Genomic DNA, 19485 nt, shown 5'->3' with positions numbered 1-19485 from the left:
TTTTTACGTTTATTTTTCAAGGTCATATGAAAGTCGCTCTATATCAAGCAGTCACACAACGAAAATGTTAAACGAGAAAAAGACATCATATCAAAACTAACTTAAACCATTTCTTTCTCAGCAGTTTGATTGATGCCAGCAACAGGATAGGAAATAGGAAATTCTAAGACCTCAGAGCTTTGCTCTACCAAGTAAATCTTTCAAAGACCTCCCTTTTCTATATGAAATTTGGGGAAAGTTTTTAAAGATTTCTCTTATTAAGGGTTGGTTTTGTATGAGATGCCATTTGTTCATTAGAATAAGTTTGAGATTGGGTGACGAAGTGTGCGTCTACATCAGCAACGGTTCTTAGTTAATATTACGGGAAAGCGGATAAACAGAGAAGCAGGATATGGTATGGAATTGCCTTGCGAGTTTAAATTTCCAGGAGACAAATTTTCGTCTGACTGGCCTGAAGAAAAGGTAAAAAAATACAAACTGATGATCTGTAATGAAACAATACTAATAGTAATCAAAATAACTATGTTTTGGGTTAGGACAGTGTGCGATTAGACCATTAAATTTGACCCATTTCGTTAGAAACGGGAGGATATTTTAGACCCTGTGGACCCCAAATATGTGTCCGTGTCCGATTAGGAGAGACGTCCGCTCGCGGGAGGTTAAATATGTAGTGTTTTAGAGGACAAATCGCTGGGACCGTAGTTTGGTGTCCGCATTTGGGAGGTGTCCGTTTACAAGAGGTGTCCTTCAGTGGAGGTTCGACTGGTGGTGGACTCTGGGAGGGGAGGGTGAGGAGGGAATGATTACAACATTATTATGGTATAGAGTTTCGTAAAGTCCTTTAAAATTGTTCACGTTGATTGGGTCAATTCGAAGAGTTTCGAGAGGTCGACTTGGAGGAAGTCTAATTATTGTAGTGCTTATTATTTCATGCAAATAAATTTCAGTAGTGACAGTGTTTACGTACTATATTCACGCAAGCGTTAGGGGCACCCAACGAGAATATAGTTCAAAACCACTTAAACATAGCATTGTTAAACGTATTTTAGTATTTAAACGGTAGATATAGGCATATTTTTATCCCCTAAAAATTTTGAATCTGTTCGGATTTCCTAGCTGAAAGTTAAGTGATCCGAGAATTATAGGGCTCAAAACTTACCTTTTCGAAAATTTCAGCCACAAAAGGTTCCCGAAAATTCTAGGTGACCTTTTTTAGGGAAAAATCCGTTAAAAATGGGCAATTATACCAATTTTCAGGTATTCGAAAGGCAACCAAGAAATTTTACAACAAATGTTCCAAAAATTCTATATCTCAAATCGTCTACCGAACAGATATTTTCCGACAATTGACGTTGGGTGCCCCTGAAGCGTCTGTCTGCTCAGACAGACGCTTGCATTGGATTGGCCCTGCTTACTGGGCTTGATCCACCTCTTAATCCATTTCAGAGTCAACAGAGAAATCTTGATCAAAGTTTAGTCATGAACTTGACCTTTTTGACCTGAATACAGGTCATGGAATTGGGCTGGTTTGTAAATTTCTTTCATTACACTGGCCTTTTTATAATAACTAAAACCAATACAATAATATTATCCAAAATAAAACATGTGATAGTAGAAACTTATGAAAGGGTGAAATGATCCTTTCACTTATCTGCAGCTGGACAACGAAACCAAAGTTTGTCTTGTATAAATGTTGTCAGTCAAATCCGGTCTCAGGTTGAATCCGTTTTTGTTAAGGTTAAATTAATAATCCTCATTTTACCTAGGTTGACTACCTTAGCAGTTTAAAGCAGCTACAAACCTATACCTATATCTTAGATCCAGCTCTGTCTTGCGCATCTTAACACAATTCTTCCTAATGTTTGGTATCATCTTATCGGTTTCTGTATTCATACACTTATCCATTCAGTCTCAATATTACAACATAGATAGGGCACAAAGAACTGTACTATACACTTACCGGTATTTAAACTCAGACCCTCCAGATCTATAGTTCTGTGTCTTCAACACTACACTATAACAACAACCCAACACAGTTCTTTTCATTATTCACTTTTGTATAATAGATATATCCATGTATAATGACCAAAACTAACCCTAACCCGACCGTAATTTTTCTCTAGACTTCATTTAGGCCCCAAAAAAGTTTCTTCAATTCTTCTGAATGTGTATTCAACCGAGGTGAAAATTAATGAGGATCACCAATTTAACATACTAGGTGAAAATGGATTCAACAGGAGAACGGAGTTTACCGGCAACATAAACACCTAAAAGACTCAGGTGACTTCAAGGAGATTCAAACGTATGATGTCTGCGATGCCAGTGCCAGATAAGTGTGAGGATAACTTCTCCTTTTACCTATAACCCGCACTTCAAATTTATATACATTTATTTGATTCGAGTCCTTTCCTGGGAACACATGAGCAAAACAAATTAAACCTGCTCCCAACTAAGTGGCTTCAGTTGGCAGAGCACTGTACCAGCATAGCAGAGGCAATATCGTTGCAATATTGGGGAAATGTTAGGGCAATATTGTTGCAATATTAGGGCAATATTATTGCTTAAATTGTCCAGATAAGTGCAATGAACACTTCTCCCTTTCATTTATTACATGCACTTCGAATGGATACATTTATTTCATTTAATAGGAACTTACTTGATCCCTTTTCAGTGTCTTTGCTGTACGGAATGCCTCTAGCCCACATCTCACAAGACCAATCAAATTCTTCTGCAACAGCTGTAGCCTGCAAGTCCCACCTGCGATCTAAAGAGAAGTGACACTGGCTGACACAATCACATGGGTAGAAAAATAAGATGATTTATATTACTACCTTTTAGTTTTGAAGAATAATTTAATCCTTCTTAAAAGAGAAAGTAACATGATTTCAATAATAATAATAATGATAATGATAATGATAATGATAATAATAATAATAATAATAATTATTATTATTATTATTATTATTATTATTCAGGGCTCGAAATTGCGACCAATACAGTCGCACTTGCGACTAAATTTTTCCCTTTGCGAGTAAAATATCTGGAGAAGTCGCAAATTTTCGACTTGTTGTCACCTTCGCTGTTTCGAAACAAAAGGGTTAGCAGTTGCCACTTTGCTGCTACTTTTGCTAAAATAAATAAGTGACAAAATTATTTTGTCGCTGTGAATTTTCTCTGAAGATAGCGTAATTGTCGAGTAATTTAGCTGCGATGCTACGTGCACAGCTCCATTCCTTTGATCATTCGCCATTTTCAGCGGTGTCTTTACACACCAGTATTGCGGGCTCATATTTTTTTGCTAAACCGCTGACAATACAATGCAGCGCGGCGATTTTGCGACTAAAATTTGCGAAATTGCGACTAAATTTTCGTATCTTATCGCAAATGCGACTGGATTTTTCGTTAATTTCGAGCCCTGCTATTACTATTATTAATATAATAATAATAATTATAATTATAATTATAATTATAATAATTATTATTATTATTATGAGCAAAATGTGAGAATGATTTACACATATTAAATTAAAGGTTTTACAATTGAACTCACTGGGAGCTCGGAAAATTCCAAGCCCCAGATGGGATTTGAACCCACAACCCTACATGGCTACTGGAGACTCTATGTGAGCAAGGGTGAAACGTGGGTCTTTGACTACTAATCACGCTTATAACTGCATCGCACAGTCACACTAAGGCATATCTACGATGCGGCCAACCAACCACCCAAGTGAGCGAAATGTGAGATTGATCTGCACATATTAAATGAAAGGTTTTACAACTGAACCCACTAGGAACTTGCAAAAATCCAAGCCCCAGATGGGGCGATGCATCCATGTCTACTTACAGAGAGGAACAACCAATTTAACACTACAAATTCAATGTTTCCCTCACCAACTTCTCTGATTTCCCAGCCTACTTAAAAGTTTGCGACAGTGCTGATCAATTTTTTTTTTTTCATTAGAAGGAAGGAAGGAGCCAGTGAACCAAAAAACAAAACTCCTTGGAGCAGAAAACCAACAAACTTAACCCACACAAGGCGAGAACGCATGTTTTAGTCAAATGAGTCAATGAGTCAATGAGTCATGAGTCAATGAGACTCACAGTCAATATAGCAATAATTTGTTGATTAAGCCTAGGCCCTCGTTTCAGTGATTAGGCCTAAGCACTCTCTGAAATTTTAGCTTTCATTTTATGGTTTAATTAACTGCACTAACTCGTTAACTCGTTGACTCATGACTCATTGACTCATTGACTCATAAATACTTAACACTCACACAAGGCATGAAAGTAAAATGAGTTTAGTTTAGTTAGGTAATGTCGTTGAGAATTTCATTTGTCTGCCTTTATGTTTTAAACTCTTTTTACTGTAATTTGTAAAATATTTACTGGAGAAGACTATAATGTCAAAAAGCATACTTTACCATTGTGCTAAAGCTGATTGTTGTTGCAAATCGATAAATTATTAACATGATGATGATTTCATAATGCTGATTATCATCATCGTTCAAATCCAAATGAAAATGTTGGAAAAATAAAAGCAGGGGCATCATCACAAATTTTTCGGGGGGACACTTGTCAGAGGAAATTTAGAACATTGGTATCATCTTTTTTTGTTGGTCATGCCAACTCAAAAAATTACCCCCCCCCCCCCCCCCCCTCATCCAGAACCCAGAAGGAGATATTTAAAGATAACCACAAGGAGTGAGCTCTATCCACTACCAAGCTCTTACTTCGACAACTGCTGACAGATTTACTAGGAGGGTCAGTGGGTACCAAAGTTGACAAGGGATGAGGAAGACTTAACTGTGGTGGGTGTGGTTGGGGTAAACATCAGCAGATAGTAACAGAAGGGGGAAAGGATATTAATGAAGTGCGACAATGACGACAAAAAATTACCAGGTAGGTAGAGAGGAATGACACAATTCGTCTCGTGTGTATGCGCCAGATCTCCACTAATGACAACAGCCATTCGTTGTTGAATTATTGAAGAAAACTTGTGCAGAGTTCTGCCCATGTCTTCAAATCCTTCCCCGTTTCGACCGAAACTAACTATAATATACTTCACGCTTGTCGAATCGACTTTCTTATGTACAAACCAAAGAGGTACAACCTCGCCCCATCGCAGTGGTGATTCCATCCTTGAAAATGTGATTACACCATCAGATTTGTGTCCATTTTCTTTCAAAAATTGTAAAAGCTGACCAGACAGTTGTGTATCCAGTGGAATCTTGAGTTCAATTTCCTGAAAGCAATTGTTCCACAGAGCATTTCCTTGAGCACCTTCCGCCATATACACGGCATAGGAGCCAGACGTTAGGGCTAGACCGTGTGGGGTGATAAGAACGACAACTTCTGGTCTCATTTTGGCCACAAGATCACCCGCGCTCTCACAAGCATTGTAGAGAGATGAGCAGTCGCGAATGATATCTCTTGGCATTAAAGAGTTCCTTTGCCGACATGCTGAGCTGGCTGAGTTCGGATCTCCATCAAATATCATCGTTCCGTGAGGAAGAATCGCTGCTCCCACGAAAACCATGTTTCTGCGAGGAGAAAATCTCAAAATATCCGTTTCAGTACTGAGTGTAAGCAACGTGATTTGCCCCTGAACTCACCAAAGTTTGTCAATACTACGCATACTCTATGCATACTGCGATTGGCCGACCGATCGGCCAATATTCACCGACCTAGCCAATCATAATGCGCAGAAAGCATTGGTAGCCCCTACTTTCTCAAATCCCACAATACACCTTGTTTACCCCTCCCCCCCCCCCCCCCCCCCCCAACCCCAAATAAAATTTGCATAGGCATTGTTTTCGATTTCTCTTGGGACATCTTCATCGAAAACAATGATCATGCAAAATTTTGAGGGGTAAACAAAATGTATTATGTATAACGTTATCGTGTTTCCGGTCCTTTTGGTTGCGCCATTAGTGCCATAGCAACCAGCTTTTAGACCATGCTTCCCGGCTGTACTTTTCGGTGATCGGGTGTGTTATTAAAAGAGACATATTTTCTTTGCTTGTTATATTGGCTCCAGTTCTTCCGTTCTTCTTACGGACGACATTACTATGAGATTTGAGAAAATACAGAAATTGACTGAAGAACTCTCCAGTACCCACTACTACAGTCCACAGTCGATATAGTTCATTTTGGGGGTCTCCTTAACCTCTCGTCTGGAATACGCCAACGCAAAAAGTTGTGAATAGAAGAGTTCCATGAAAAAAAAAAAGTCTGTCCAGGACACAAGGAAGTCCATTCTTGCCTTTACAAAGCCCTGGTCTTACCTGTTTTGGGAATGTCCTTCCCCACTTTGTTCTCTCTAGCTACTAGCAAAAGAATATCGACGCCTTTGAGTGAATCCAAAGGATTGACGTCTTGTAACACTTAATTCGAAAATACTAGACTGACTCCGTCTTCAAATAGTTCAGTAGAAAAAGCACAATTAACAGCGAAAGCACAACAGCGGACGTTCGCTCGCTGCCAACCCAGTTTTGGAGGCAAAGTACGTTGACAATAGAGTTGCCACAAAAACTTTTAAGTGGTTTTCTGGCCCCTTTAATTGCGAAAAATTGAAGTAACGTAGGATAGCAAAGTTTTTCCCGCTTGCTGAATTCTGATTGGTCAATTTAAATTTCAGCAGCTCTCGCTGTATGCACGGGGGGCACGTAACGTCACCGCCGAGAAGCAACCGATCACAGCACTCGTTTTGTTGTGAAAATCAGGGCACCAGTTGTTCAAGACTGTATAACTTTATCCAGTGGGTAAGTCACTATCCAGTAAGAGTATATTATATACTCCACTTTAAAAGTTGACCGAGGCTTTCATAGACGCCTTTACTTTTGTGATCTGAGTGCGCCGATTAACGGTCACGTGACCTATGCACAAATTAAAAACTGTTGGATAGTTTCTCATCCATTGGATAAAGTTGTCTGTTCTTTGAAGAACTGGACCCTGTGATATATCAAATAATTAATAATTATTCCACGAGCGCGCGTTGGATATGAGACTGGTTCTAGCCAACTCCTCGTTGGCTATTTACCATCTCATATCCAACAAGCGCGAATGCAATAATTGTTTTATTAAATTCCTTAAACTCCAAAAGTTTGGAAGTACAAAATACGATCGAACAAAGAGAGAAAATTCGAGCGAAATCGAAAAAACTTGATGAAGATTCGACGTTGTGTAATACCTGGTGATCAGACAGACGCAGGATAATCACAAAAACACTTCTTATCTTTTCGCGTAGGTTGAAAATTTAATAATTGCCGATACTTAGTCGAATCGGCCGAATCGTCTTTAATTAAGAACACGTCTATAAATAACTTGGTACCAAGGAAGTTGTGCTTTCTTAGTTATGGGCCCTTGGAAGAAATGTCATCGTGGACATTAGGGTAGAATAAGTCCGTACACCTGATGATTTTCTTCCAACTCTCCACTAAGATGCAAAACAAACAAACAATAAAACTAGACTTTATAGTTGGCATAAAGAGTATAATCATCGTGGACATTAGGGTAGGATAAGTCCGTACACCTGATGATTTTCTTCCAAATCTCCACGTCACCACTAAGGAGATGCAAAGCAAACAAACAAACAAACAAAAAAACTAGACTTCCAGATATGAACTTCCCCGTGCTCTGAGCAAGGTTCTCATAGCCTCCGAATTTAGCCTGCTTGTAGTTGGAAGATCTGGGACGAGTGGGGAAATGGGTTTTTCTCGCCCTCTATTTCCCGCCCCCACCCCGTTCTTTTGTCACCCGGCCCAGACCTATCTCACGCGCTTCCAATACGTACAGTAAACACCCGCATATAAGAACACTTTTTTCAGGTTTAAGGCTGATCGTCTTCTTATCTGAAGGATGCTTAGTGAGAAATCAGCCTGAAAGTGTTCTTAAAATGTTCTCAAAATTGGTTTCAGAAATACTTAACAATTAGACCGGTAGTCCGCAAGGGCTACGGGTCAATAGCCCAGGAGGCGATGCCGAATGGGCTAATGACCCGTGGCCCTTGAGGGCGAAGGGTCTAATTGTTTTAGTATCACCCAACTAGTTGGGCAGAAAATGCAATAATAAAGTTAACAAATGCAAGTTGAAGAAATATTTATTTGGGAATAAAACGAAAGAAACCGTCATGCTTTTCGCTACTCGAGGACTATTAGTTACAGTCCTCTAGTAGCGTAGCCAATCAAAATGCAGGATTTGCATTAGTCTACTAGTTGGGTGATACTAATTCAAATTATATATTACTAGAGGTTTAATTAACATACAAAGCTGTTTTGTAATATATTTTATAGTTTATAATGGTCCTGAACACCATAGTACTTTTGATATAAGTTACTGCACTGTATTGTTTCCTTATCCTAATACCCTTTCCCTTTGTATTAAGAACACGTCTTATTTATCAGGCTGAATTGGTTCTTATTTATATGGTGCTTTATTGACCAAATTTCAGCCTGATGTTTTTAATCCACTTGTTCTTATATAGTCCAGTCAAATTAGCTCGAAAAATGGGATAACCCTCAACTAATTGCAACAAAAGGTTTTTCAACGGATAACTAAAGAGAAATTATCCCTCTATAACATACTAAAAGTCCCAGAGAATCGAAGTCCGGGAAAGTGCCTAAAATTGCAATTGATTTCGACCCATTGACAACCAAAAATTTCCAACATGGAAACGAGGCTACAGTAAGGTTTTTGACTAAGTCGCCAGAATTTATTACTTTTTGTGGGAATATCAACCCCAAATCATCAGAAATGAAAGACCAGATACCAATTTAAACAACAGGTGTATTAGTTTATTTCAATTCATTCTCGATCGTGTAATTTTGCACAATCCTGCAAATACATATACATAGATAAAAAAAATTGATACTGCATTCTTTGAAAAAAAACTTTTTGTTTTCATTTACTTTAAGAATTGCTTTCAAATATAACTTAATGTCAATTCAAATAATAACTGTAACACTTAAGTATTCAAAAATTTACAATTTAGCGAAGGGAAAAACCCTAGTTTATCAAGATTCAATTACAGTAAACACCCGCATATAAGAACACATTTTTCAGGCTTAAGGCTGATCGTGTTCTTATTTGAGGGCTGCTTAGTGAGAAATCAGCCTGAAAGTGTTCTTAAAATGCTCTTAAAATTGGTTTCAGAAATACTTCAAACTATATATCACTGGAGGTTTAATTAACATACAATGCTGTTTTGTAATAGATTTAATAGTTTGTAATGGTCCTGAACACCATAGTACTTTGATATAAGTTACTGTACTGAATTGTTTCCTTATCCTAATACCCTTTCCCTTTATATTAAGAACGCGTTTTATTTATCAGCCTGAATTTTTTCTTATTCATATGGTGCTTTATTGACCAAATTTCAGCCTGATGTTCTTAATCCACTTGTTCTTATATGCGGGTGTTTACTGTAGTGCGTGAATTTGTCTATTTGTGTACCGCCACCTAGGAGTGCGTGTTGGTTCGTCTCGCCAGTGTCTGGATTGGATTTTGCCGTAAGGCCAGCGTACATTCCTCCTGTTCTATTGGAAAACAATTCTTTTGATTCAGTTAATAGATGCTAGGTGCTTCTAAAGTTATATCAAGGTAAGCTTAATGCTGATTCAATTTTAAGAGAATCTTTAAACAATCAGTGCTGATCACCTACATATGAGGAATTGCCGTGAAATTAGATTCTGTTTCATGATCAGCCCTTCGAGGCGTGTGAAAGAAATCTCCCCCTAGATATCGCAGAATTCATTCTTTCTAGTTTAATAGAAATCCAATGCTCATATCTAACTACTGCTTCGGAGTAGAAGAGTTTCTTTTTGAAAGCCTATTGTGCTGGCACGATCTTTGCTGACGCTGCTCAAATACATTTTGAAATATGCTAATCAAACTTGCTTCGTAGCATAGTGAGAAAGATAAAATTGTTATAACAATTTAACTATAATTTAACGTTTTTTCTTTTCATTTCTATATTGCTTAGGTTGTTATTTGGAGTTTTACTCCTTCAGTGTGTTCTTATGGATGGAGCGCCTCTAGTTTGCGCGATTTGCGGAGTTGCAGGCTCAGCACACGAATTTTCCACAATTGGAACAAAGGGAAGTGAAGGTATAAATCGCACCAGCGGCCTCAGAAATGATTCAATTAGTGTTGCTCCTGGACAGCATGTACACCCTAATTGTCGTCGAGATTACTGCCACCCCACCAATATATCCAAGGATAACAGAAGCCGCGAAAATGCGGGTTCTCAATCTGCAACTATTCAACGCAAAAGAAGTGCAGACCAGACATTCGATTACAAAAGCGATCGTTATTTTTGCGGCAATAAAGTAGATGTTAAATCTGTAGACGTATGTAGAGTGATGACTCTAGAGACTCAAGAAACCGTTTTAAATAAGTGCAACGCAAGGAGTGACAGATGGGCAGAGGTAGTAAAAGCAAGAATTTTACACGTACATGATCTCCCTGCCGCTGAAGCAGTCTATCATAAGATATGCAATTCCAATTTTCGTACAGATAAACAGGTTCCTGCGTCTTATGCTACGACCCAGCTTTAAAATAAGAAAGGAAAACGAGGTCGTCCCCAGAATGAGGAGAAAAACAAAGCCTTTTACATGGTCACAGAATATCTGCTGAAACATTCTGATGAGCAAATCACAGTGCAAGATCTGGTAGCTAAGATGAACGAGTACTCAGGGGATTCCGACTGCACAGCTTATAGCCAGACTTACATAAAAGCCTGCCTCCAGAAGCATTTTGGAGAGGAATTGGTTATCACATTCAGTGATGGAAAACCCAATGTTGTAACATTTAGGAAGACTGCTGCGGCGATTCTTAACGAGTTTCACGAGATGGAAAAAGACGCCCCTGATGTCGAAACAGAAAAGATGAATATAATCCGAACAGCTGCTGCGCTGCGCCATGTGGTCAATGTTAAGCGAAGCCTCCAAGATTGAGCCCTCTGGAGTTACGAAGTACGTATTGGATGGAGGCGCACTTCTCCATCGTCTATCGTGGCCACACGGAACCACGTTTAAAGAAGTATATGAAATTTACAGTGGTTACGTCTTGCAAAAGTATGGAAGAGCAACAACTATCGTGTTTGACGGGTACGACGTAGTCTCTACGAAGTCTATGACGCAAGAAAGAAAAACTGCGGGAAAAGTTGGCTACCACTGTCTCCTTCACAGATGATATGAAGATACCCATGAAAAAGGACATTTTTCTTACAAACAAGAAAAATAAGCAAGCATTTGTTATTCAGTTGGCCTCCTTCTTGCAGAAACAAGGCTTTGAGACCCTCAACGCGGATGGAGACGCGGACGTTCTCATTGTTAAGACCGCAGTTGAATCAGCCAACACGGAAGATACAATTCTGGTAGGGGATGACACTGACCTCCTAATACTTCTGGCTCACTACGTGCGGATGGACGCACATCGCCTTTACATGGGACCAGAACCCAAGGCAAGTTCCAAAAAAAGACGAGTCTGGTACATTAATGAAATCAAAAAAGACCTCGGAGAAGACGTATGCCGGCATCTTTTTTTTTTTCTACGCCCTACTTGGATGCGACACCACATCCAGCATATACGGAATAGGAAAGGGCGCGTCACTGAAGAAGTTTGAGAACTCAGAGCACTTCCGTCAGCAAGCACTGGTATTCGACAACCTGGCATCGACTGTAGATGAAGTGAAAACTGTAGGTGAAAATGCCCTAGTGTGCTTTTATGGAGGAAAGCCGGGACAGACGCTTGGCCAGCTGCGGTACCAGCGCTACTTGGAAAAGCTAGCTTGTAAATCCAAGTCAATACAGCCTCAGAGTTTACCACCTACTTCTTCAGCGGTGAAGTACCACAATCTGCGAGTCTACCTTCAAATAAGAGAATGGAAAGATAGCACAGAGGACATAAATTACGCGGAATGGGGATGGAGGTCAGCAGCGGAACAACTGACACCAATCATGACAGATCTCGCACCCGCACCACAGTCTCTTCTCCAGATAATGAGATGTAATTGTTCTCAAGACTGCAGCACCCGCCGTTGCTCCTGTCGCAAAAATGATCTACCGTGTAATCCTGCTTGTGGTCAGTGCAAAGGGTCTGCTTGTACCAACGCACCCAAGCAAATCCCTGACGATGAAGATTCTGATTCCGATTCTGGTTGAACAAATTAGCTCTGAAAGGCGGTTAAAGCGGAGTACAAAGTAAGATACCCCTCACCTGCTTTGCTATCGAGTGGCAGTCATCGGTCTGTATAAGATTTGAAATTATAGACTTTTGTTAGGAGCCCATGGGACCAATGTCAAACGTTCCATTGACGGGACTTTCTTTTCTGCACCAACAAAGCAGAATGTTTAGATTAACACATATTGTGACCTCTATAACTGTTTAGAAACTAAAGATTGATTGCGGGATCGACTTTAGAGGAAAAGGCTTTCTAGTCGTACCATGCAATGTAGCTGGATTATGATCTGGTTTAAATTGATATATAGAGCGTAAACAATGTGACAATTCTTATCCAGTTGTACGAATAGCACGATTTTAACTTAAACAACAATCCGGCGGCTTACCCGGCCCAAAATTGTTATTGTATTGAGACAATAAAATAGTAGCCGTTATATAACTTGGGTACCCTGTGGTTTTTCATATAAGCTTTGTATGGGAATTTTCTTTTCCGTTTTTCGGGGCCTTCCCGAACTCCGATTCTTTGGGACTTTTGATATGTTGTTAAGGACATCCGAATGAGCCATAATCCGTTGAAAAACCTTTTGTTGCAATTTGTTGAGGGTCTGACCCCAATTTGACTGGACTAATATGCGCGTGTTTACTTTATTTCGCGGCATCTACTGCCCGAGAGCAGGTTACCTCCGCATTGTGATTGGTTAACCACGCTGTTTGCACTTGTTGCGATTGTTCAAAGTAAGTACGGAAAAGTGTACAGAAAGTGGGAAAACTGATGTCTTTACAAAACGAGATTTTCAAAACCATTATTTTATTGCTCTTGCAGCATAAATTAAATACTCCTATTTTATATATATTTGTTTTCCCTAATCAAAGGCGTAAAAAACGAATAGATACAAGCGGAAAGGTACAGAAAAAAGCTTAGGAATAGACGCGAGTCTGGGTAAAACAACAAAAAGCCGTTCAAAAAAGACCCTGGCTTAGGGACCTTTCAGATGAGTGGAAAAAAACATAGCGCTTTGAGGAGAAACGACACAGGCTTGGAAGTGTCAGTCGCTCTGCGTCCCCTCGCCTAAGAATAAAATGAGGTGCTTATGAGAAATCCACGGATGAAGAAGGCTTATTTTGCTCAAACAACAAACAAAGAGGAAAGACCTTTCCCGAAACTAAAGGTCAAAGATCTTTGTTTGAAATTGAGATCGAAACCTCCCTTTTGACACTGCCGGCATTTAGAGCGAAAGCCTGCACTGTGTAGTGCTGGTACATTAACTGAAAGAACTGTTGAAGTATGCAAAAAAAGAAGTTAGAAACTGGTGAAAAAAGTAGAAATAGGCATCTTGTCAACTACCTTTTTGCGAATGGTTACAATAAAAACCGCGCCATTAAGAAAAAAAAAAAGAAAAAAAAAGAGCAAACAGCGTACTGCAGAAATTTCAAGTTCTTTGGGAATATCAAGAAAACAAAGTCGCTTCGTGCATTTTCTTGTGGTTCAAAATGCAGAGCAGGAGTCTTCCTTTGGATTTTACAACACCAAGTCTTGAGCTTAGATTTAGCAATACGCAACACAAAAAGTCAGTAAGCCAAGATTTTGATGGAAACATCGACCAAGAAAGAACCGAAGAGAGTATATTACAATTTTAACACCATAACAAGTACCCATTGAAAATTTTACACGAAAGACTCCCCCAATTTCGCTACACAGCCGTGCTTCCAAATCCTGCCAAAAGAACAAAAAAAAAATTCAAAGGTTAACACTCTTCAAAATTCATAAACAGACTGCAGAAAAGTAACTTTTTATTTTCACTTTTAAACATAAAACCGTCCGAGAACAAATCGAAGAGAATGCATTACAACTTTCAATGACAAATTCGGCAGTTAGTCAAGGTAAATAGGACGCTGTTACATTGTGTTTAGAACGGATGCTCTACCGCTGAATTGACTCTTTTCACACAGCGGCCATTTTGAGTCTCGACGGAATAGAAACTTTTGTTTTTGCGCGGTAAAACTCGTTTCCAGACACATGAACTCGAGGCTCACCCAACAAAATCCATTGTCTCTGGCCAACATAGGCGCCCGCATGGTAAGGGGCCATAGACCACTTTCACAAGTGGCGCGACCACATTTACATTCTTCTGTATTTATGTTAATTAAACCTACTTCCCTCATTTTGAAACAAAAATTCTTTTGAAATTTGCTCGTCGTAGCGAGGTTAGAAAGGCTAATTAGCATTAAAACAGAAGAATATTTATTTGGCCGCCATTTCGAAAGTGGTCTATGGTTGTCTTCACCACTCACCGCTCTCTAAACCAATCTCGAAGCCCGACCCACCATCCTCTCTATGGCATACATCAAACAGGCAACTGGAATCTCAGCTTTTACAACGCAGATCAGTATCAATTACAGCGTTAAAATAGAGGCATTTTCCAGTCATAACTCGAGGATATTCGGCAAAAAATCCGATTGCTCTGGGGCAGGTGAATTTCTCGAAACGAAAAGTTGCAGGAATTAGATCATAGCGTACCTGGTTTCGAAGATCTGCTCACGGGGCCCCATATCCTAACAGTGCCATCATCACTGGCTGAAGCGAGCATGGTGGGATCTCTTGAATTCCAACTGACACAATTCACTGTTCTCGTGTGGCCACTTAGCACAGCAAGTGGTTTTTCGCTTTTTGAATGCCAGATGTAAACTTTGTGATCTGTAAAAATACACTGGCTTATTAATTGACGCAGTACAATGGCTAAACTGTTAGTCTGAGCGCAAAAAGGTTCGATGATAAATTTATATAGTGTATTTCTGCTTTTTATGTAAATGAGAACTCATAGATAACAGACTCATGTTTATAAAAGAGGCAGCCTCTTCCCGGCAAGGATCTCATGGATATACACACCAACCATACCTCTAAAAAAATAACCATTCTAAATCAGTTTCTAGATCTAAATATTGCCATAGCAATAAGATAAACGAAAGTTTATGCCTAATCACTGAAATGGGCACTTAAACTTAATCTGTAAAATGAGAGTTTAACCTAGGGGACTTGCGGTGGGTATATCCATGAGATCTTTTCCCTCTTCCCCTTTTGAAATTAAGATGAAGGGGTCGTCTTGGTTTCCATTTGAAAAGTCTGTGGCGACCCAAATGCAATGTCGTTGAGTTGGAGAATTTAACAAAACATGGCGGCTACGGCGACGAAAGCTTTAAGAGCCGGGGATAGACCTTATTCATAAATGGCGGTCAATTTATAATTCTTTTGTCGAAGTGCAAATTAGCCTACCAAGCCTCGATACCATAGAGTGAATTGAAAAGAATTCTTGCTTTAAAATGAGGCTTGGTAGGCTAATTTGCACGTGGACAAAAGAATTATAAATGAGACCGCCATTTATGAATAAGGTCTATACGACTTCAATATTTGCTTCAACAACCGTTCGATTTTGTTGAACGATGTTGACTTCTGGGGTTGGGAAACGGTTTCAACACATCGCCAACATTTGATTTACCCTGCGAGCAGAGTCTCTTTCGATCTTCCTAGATAAGTCGGGAAGACAAAAGTAGACTCTGCCAGCCGCCTCGACATTTCGTATTGAGCATGCGTTAAGAATTCAAACGTATCGAAAGCCAGTCACGCGTGACTAATAACCGCAAAACCACAAAACCGAAACAAACAGTAGGGATATTTTCGAACAACTCTGGCAAACACACGACAACCAAGGAATCATTTCCTTCGAAACTCAAGATAGTTCAAGTTCTTAAATTGCCATTTCAATTTTTACTGAAAAAATTAATAGGTTTCTCAATTCTAGCAAACTAGTTTCTGTAACTGACATACGGAGGAAATACTCATGGGAATTTAGACAGTTAAAAATTGTCGCGCTGTTGTAAATTCAAAAAATATTGATGACACGTGGCGATTGATCATGCGCACAAATAAAAAAAACAGGTTTGACAAATCGAAACTGGACTGACTCATCCATTTCTTTCGGTGAGCGGCAAATCAAAGAAAGTCGAGGCGGCTGGCAGAGTCTACTTTCCTCTTCCCGACTTATCTAGGAAGATAGAAAGAGACTCTACTCGCAGGGTACATTTGATTTAACACTTGAAAGCTTCACGAGAGGACTGATATTCAGTCCCAGGCTCCCGGATACGTGGATACGTCATTCAAAGACGGATTAGTACGCACACGCATATCCTAACGATGTTGTAAGAGGGTGGCCCAACGGCTTAGACTTCACTCAACATTCGCGATAACTAAAGGAATGTTGAATGGCTGTTGAAGCAACGTTTCAATGCATTTAAACTAATTCAACATCGATTCAAGATGTTTCAACACGGTTGCAAGGGGGTGGAAAACGGTTGACCTCTTTAGCTTGTACGTTTTGGTTTCCCATTTCGGACCACGTGATGTTCCCAAGGGAATTATCTTTTTGTTTTTACATAAGTTATGCATACATATGCACGTGCAGAAGACGACATTTGACAGAAAGTGTTTCCTGGAGTAACATCGCGTGGTCTGAAATGGGAAAACAAAACGTACAAGCTAAAGAGGTCCATTAGGGTTGAGCGTTTACGTGAAAAGTGAAGCGGCAAACAGCACTGAGTCTGCTACTTGTCACAAAAGCAAGAAAATTCGCTTCTTCTATCTTTCCTTTTTCTTTTGGAAAGTACTTTTGCTTTGATTTGTTGCTAAAATTCATCACGAAGAAGAAACGACGACGGCACAAAACAAGGTTACAATTTTATCGGTTGACAGAGAGGCGCTACACGTCTTGTACTCGGCAAAACAACAGAGAGTTTCAGACAAGGCCACAAAACAAGAATATCATTGGTTAAGAGAGGAGGAGATAGTTTTGGGGGTACTCTGCAACAACAACAACAACAACAACAACGTGAAATCACTAAATATCGACAACGAACTACCACGCCCTTGTCACAACATGAGCGTAGTCTGAAACCTCAAATTTGGCTATTTCACGTTATTGTTTAGCAGACGACAGCAAAGAAATGCCCATAAATGAAGAGCGAACGTGTAAAACTTAAGATTGTGCCGTCGTCAGCTCTTAAAGTCCTTAACAACATGAAATGAATGAGCAAGTTGAGGGTTTTGACGACAACATGAACACTCAACAGTGAGGCGTTCATTCTCTACCCATATTGCACAAAGCGAAAAGGATGGGAAAATCGTAAAATACTTCAGACAGAGCAAAGTTACATTTTGAAGCGGCGTTTTCTCCATCTCGTTGCCCTAGCCGTCTTTATTTCCTAAACTCTCCACTACTGGGATTAGGCCACTATCGATATATTAAAATTCAGTTTGACAGAGAGGTTTAGAAGACAAAGACAAAGGAAAGTGGATGATATGCTAATATCTTTCACATTCATTGCAACTTGTTTCTATTGCTTTGTAAACACTGCCTCACTGTCAAGCTGAATAATGGCCAATAGCCCTTTTCACGGTTAGTTTTTCCCATTTGCATTACAATTCAATCTAGCATGTATGTGAGGCAATTTCGGGCTATTCTGTAGTTTTAACCCGAAATTGCCTCGCATCCACGTTAGATTACATTGTAATGCAAATGAGAAAAACTAACCGTGAAAAGGGCTATTCTCCCGCTACGGCAAAAGAAAGCAATCTAATAGACTGACGAGCGACTAAATACTTGAATACTTGCCTTCACTACCGCTGGCGAGAAAGTCTTTATTGACACCACCAAAGCAAGAGTATATGGTAAACTTTTCTTGCTTTGGACCATGATATTTTCTGACTAAAACTCGATCTCTAACGTCCCATAAATGAAGTCCCTGGAAATAAACAAGCCATACAGCATTTTTTCTGGAATAAAAAGGAGCCGAACTGGATGACACGAACTTGTAACACATTCCAGTTTATACCAGTTTCAGCACTTCGACTCCTTCAATTTGACTACTGTCGGTAGGAGGGACCGTCTTTAAGCAAAGGCGACGACAATGGCTACGAGAACGTCGTCTGATTATATTATTTCCCGTTATTGTCATAATTTTGCGATTTCTCCAAGTCACTCGGCATGGAAAGTGTGAGTCCAAATTCCAAGAATAAAATTGGTAAGAACGGTGTGGGATAGAGCGAGTTTCAATCGAGTGTCGTAAAACCAAAACCAATTACTTTGGCCAATCTAAAAGGACGGAGACACTCCAGTAAACCAATCAAAACTCGAAGTAATTACACGAGCAGGGCGTGCTGACCTATTGTTTGTGCTAATTTAAACCTATCGTTTTGTGGCGTTCTCGTAGCCGTCGTCGTCGTTCTTGCTTAAGGTGCCTAGTTATTCATTTGGTCTCCTCGAACAGTAGTCTTTAGAAGATTCTTTCCAAGTCGACCACTCATGCTGAACAACGTACCACAAAATTATGTGAGGTGGGGCATACGGTTTATAGTCCTCAGGTTTAGGTTTACCAGTTTCAGCACTTGGACTCCTTCAATTTGACTACTGTCTGTTTTGCTGTTATGTGGTCTCATTGATCAGTAGTCCATTCAGAAGATTACGCCAAGCCGACCACATTGCTGAAGGAAAGGCCAGACCGGGAACTACATGCCCTACTCTTTTCGACTAGTGTGTGGGATCTTTAACGTCTCACAGGTTTTATGAAACGGGGCCTACGGTTTCTAGTCCTTATCCGAGAAGACTTGAAAGTCTAACCATCTCCTCAGTTATTTTAAGACCCTGAGCGTTGGTCCGGCCGGAGTCGAACTCACGACCTCCCGCATGGCAGCCCGGTGCTCAACCAACTGAGCCACCGGTGCGCGGTCCTCATCCAAGAAGACTTGAAAGTGTAATGATCCAGTCAGGACTCGAACCAACTGGGCCACCGGAGCGCGTTGGAAAGATCTACTACTATACGACGCGACGGCAACGAAAACGTCACAAATGTTGCATACTTAATGAGCAAAAACAATAGCTTTGCATGCTTTGCACTTGCATTTTTCACTTTTGTACATTTCTTTCACGTTGTCGGTAAATCTGCGACGTGAAAAGGGCCAATTCTCAAGTTTTACGGAGAACGTGAACACAAGGGGCAGCGAATTTGAATTTTCTGTCAACACCGCACCTCCTAATTCAGTTCCTGGAAAGTTGCGCTAGTTTTTAGAAGTTAGACAAACCGACATAATGACGAAAATTAACAGATTAATAAACTTGAACTTGCAATTTTAAATGACGTTTTCGTTACCGTCGCGTCGTTGGTCCAAACCCAGCACTCATGTAAAAAAATTCAGCATAGAGAAGCGCGAGGGCAAAGTTTCGAGACGGGTGTTAACGTCAGCTTGCTGTGTGCATT

At 39.9% G+C, this 19485-nt stretch overlaps 2 protein-coding genes across 2 annotated transcripts in view; both read right to left on the bottom strand.

Moving 5' to 3' along the window:
• Positions 1 to 5587, bottom strand: part of LOC137979167 (uncharacterized) — a 6748-nt gene extending 1161 nt beyond the window's left edge. The window contains exons 1-2 of the mRNA XM_068826365.1: positions 4897 to 5587; positions 2657 to 2764 (exon numbers count right to left, since the gene is read on the bottom strand). Of these exons, the coding sequence (XP_068682466.1) occupies positions 2657 to 2764; positions 4897 to 5536 (748 nt within the window). The 5' untranslated portion in view covers positions 5537 to 5587. The remainder of the gene's footprint in view (positions 1 to 2656; positions 2765 to 4896) is intronic.
• A 1716-nt stretch (positions 5588 to 7303) lies between these two features.
• LOC137978673 (WD repeat-containing protein 26-like) overlaps positions 7304 to 19485 on the bottom strand; it is a 31278-nt gene continuing 19096 nt past the window's right edge. Inside the window, exons 13-15 of the mRNA XM_068825688.1 lie at positions 17844 to 17973; positions 14699 to 14875; positions 7304 to 13894 (exon numbers count right to left, since the gene is read on the bottom strand). Of these exons, the coding sequence (XP_068681789.1) occupies positions 13872 to 13894; positions 14699 to 14875; positions 17844 to 17973 (330 nt within the window). The 3' untranslated portion in view covers positions 7304 to 13871. The remainder of the gene's footprint in view (positions 13895 to 14698; positions 14876 to 17843; positions 17974 to 19485) is intronic.

Source organism: Montipora foliosa, chromosome 12 (genome assembly GCF_036669935.1).
Source record: "Montipora foliosa isolate CH-2021 chromosome 12, ASM3666993v2, whole genome shotgun sequence".
Lineage (NCBI taxonomy): Eukaryota > Metazoa > Cnidaria > Anthozoa > Scleractinia > Acroporidae > Montipora > Montipora foliosa.
The sequence above is the reverse complement of the archived record's forward strand: the minus strand, read 5'-3'. Positions and strand labels throughout refer to the sequence as shown.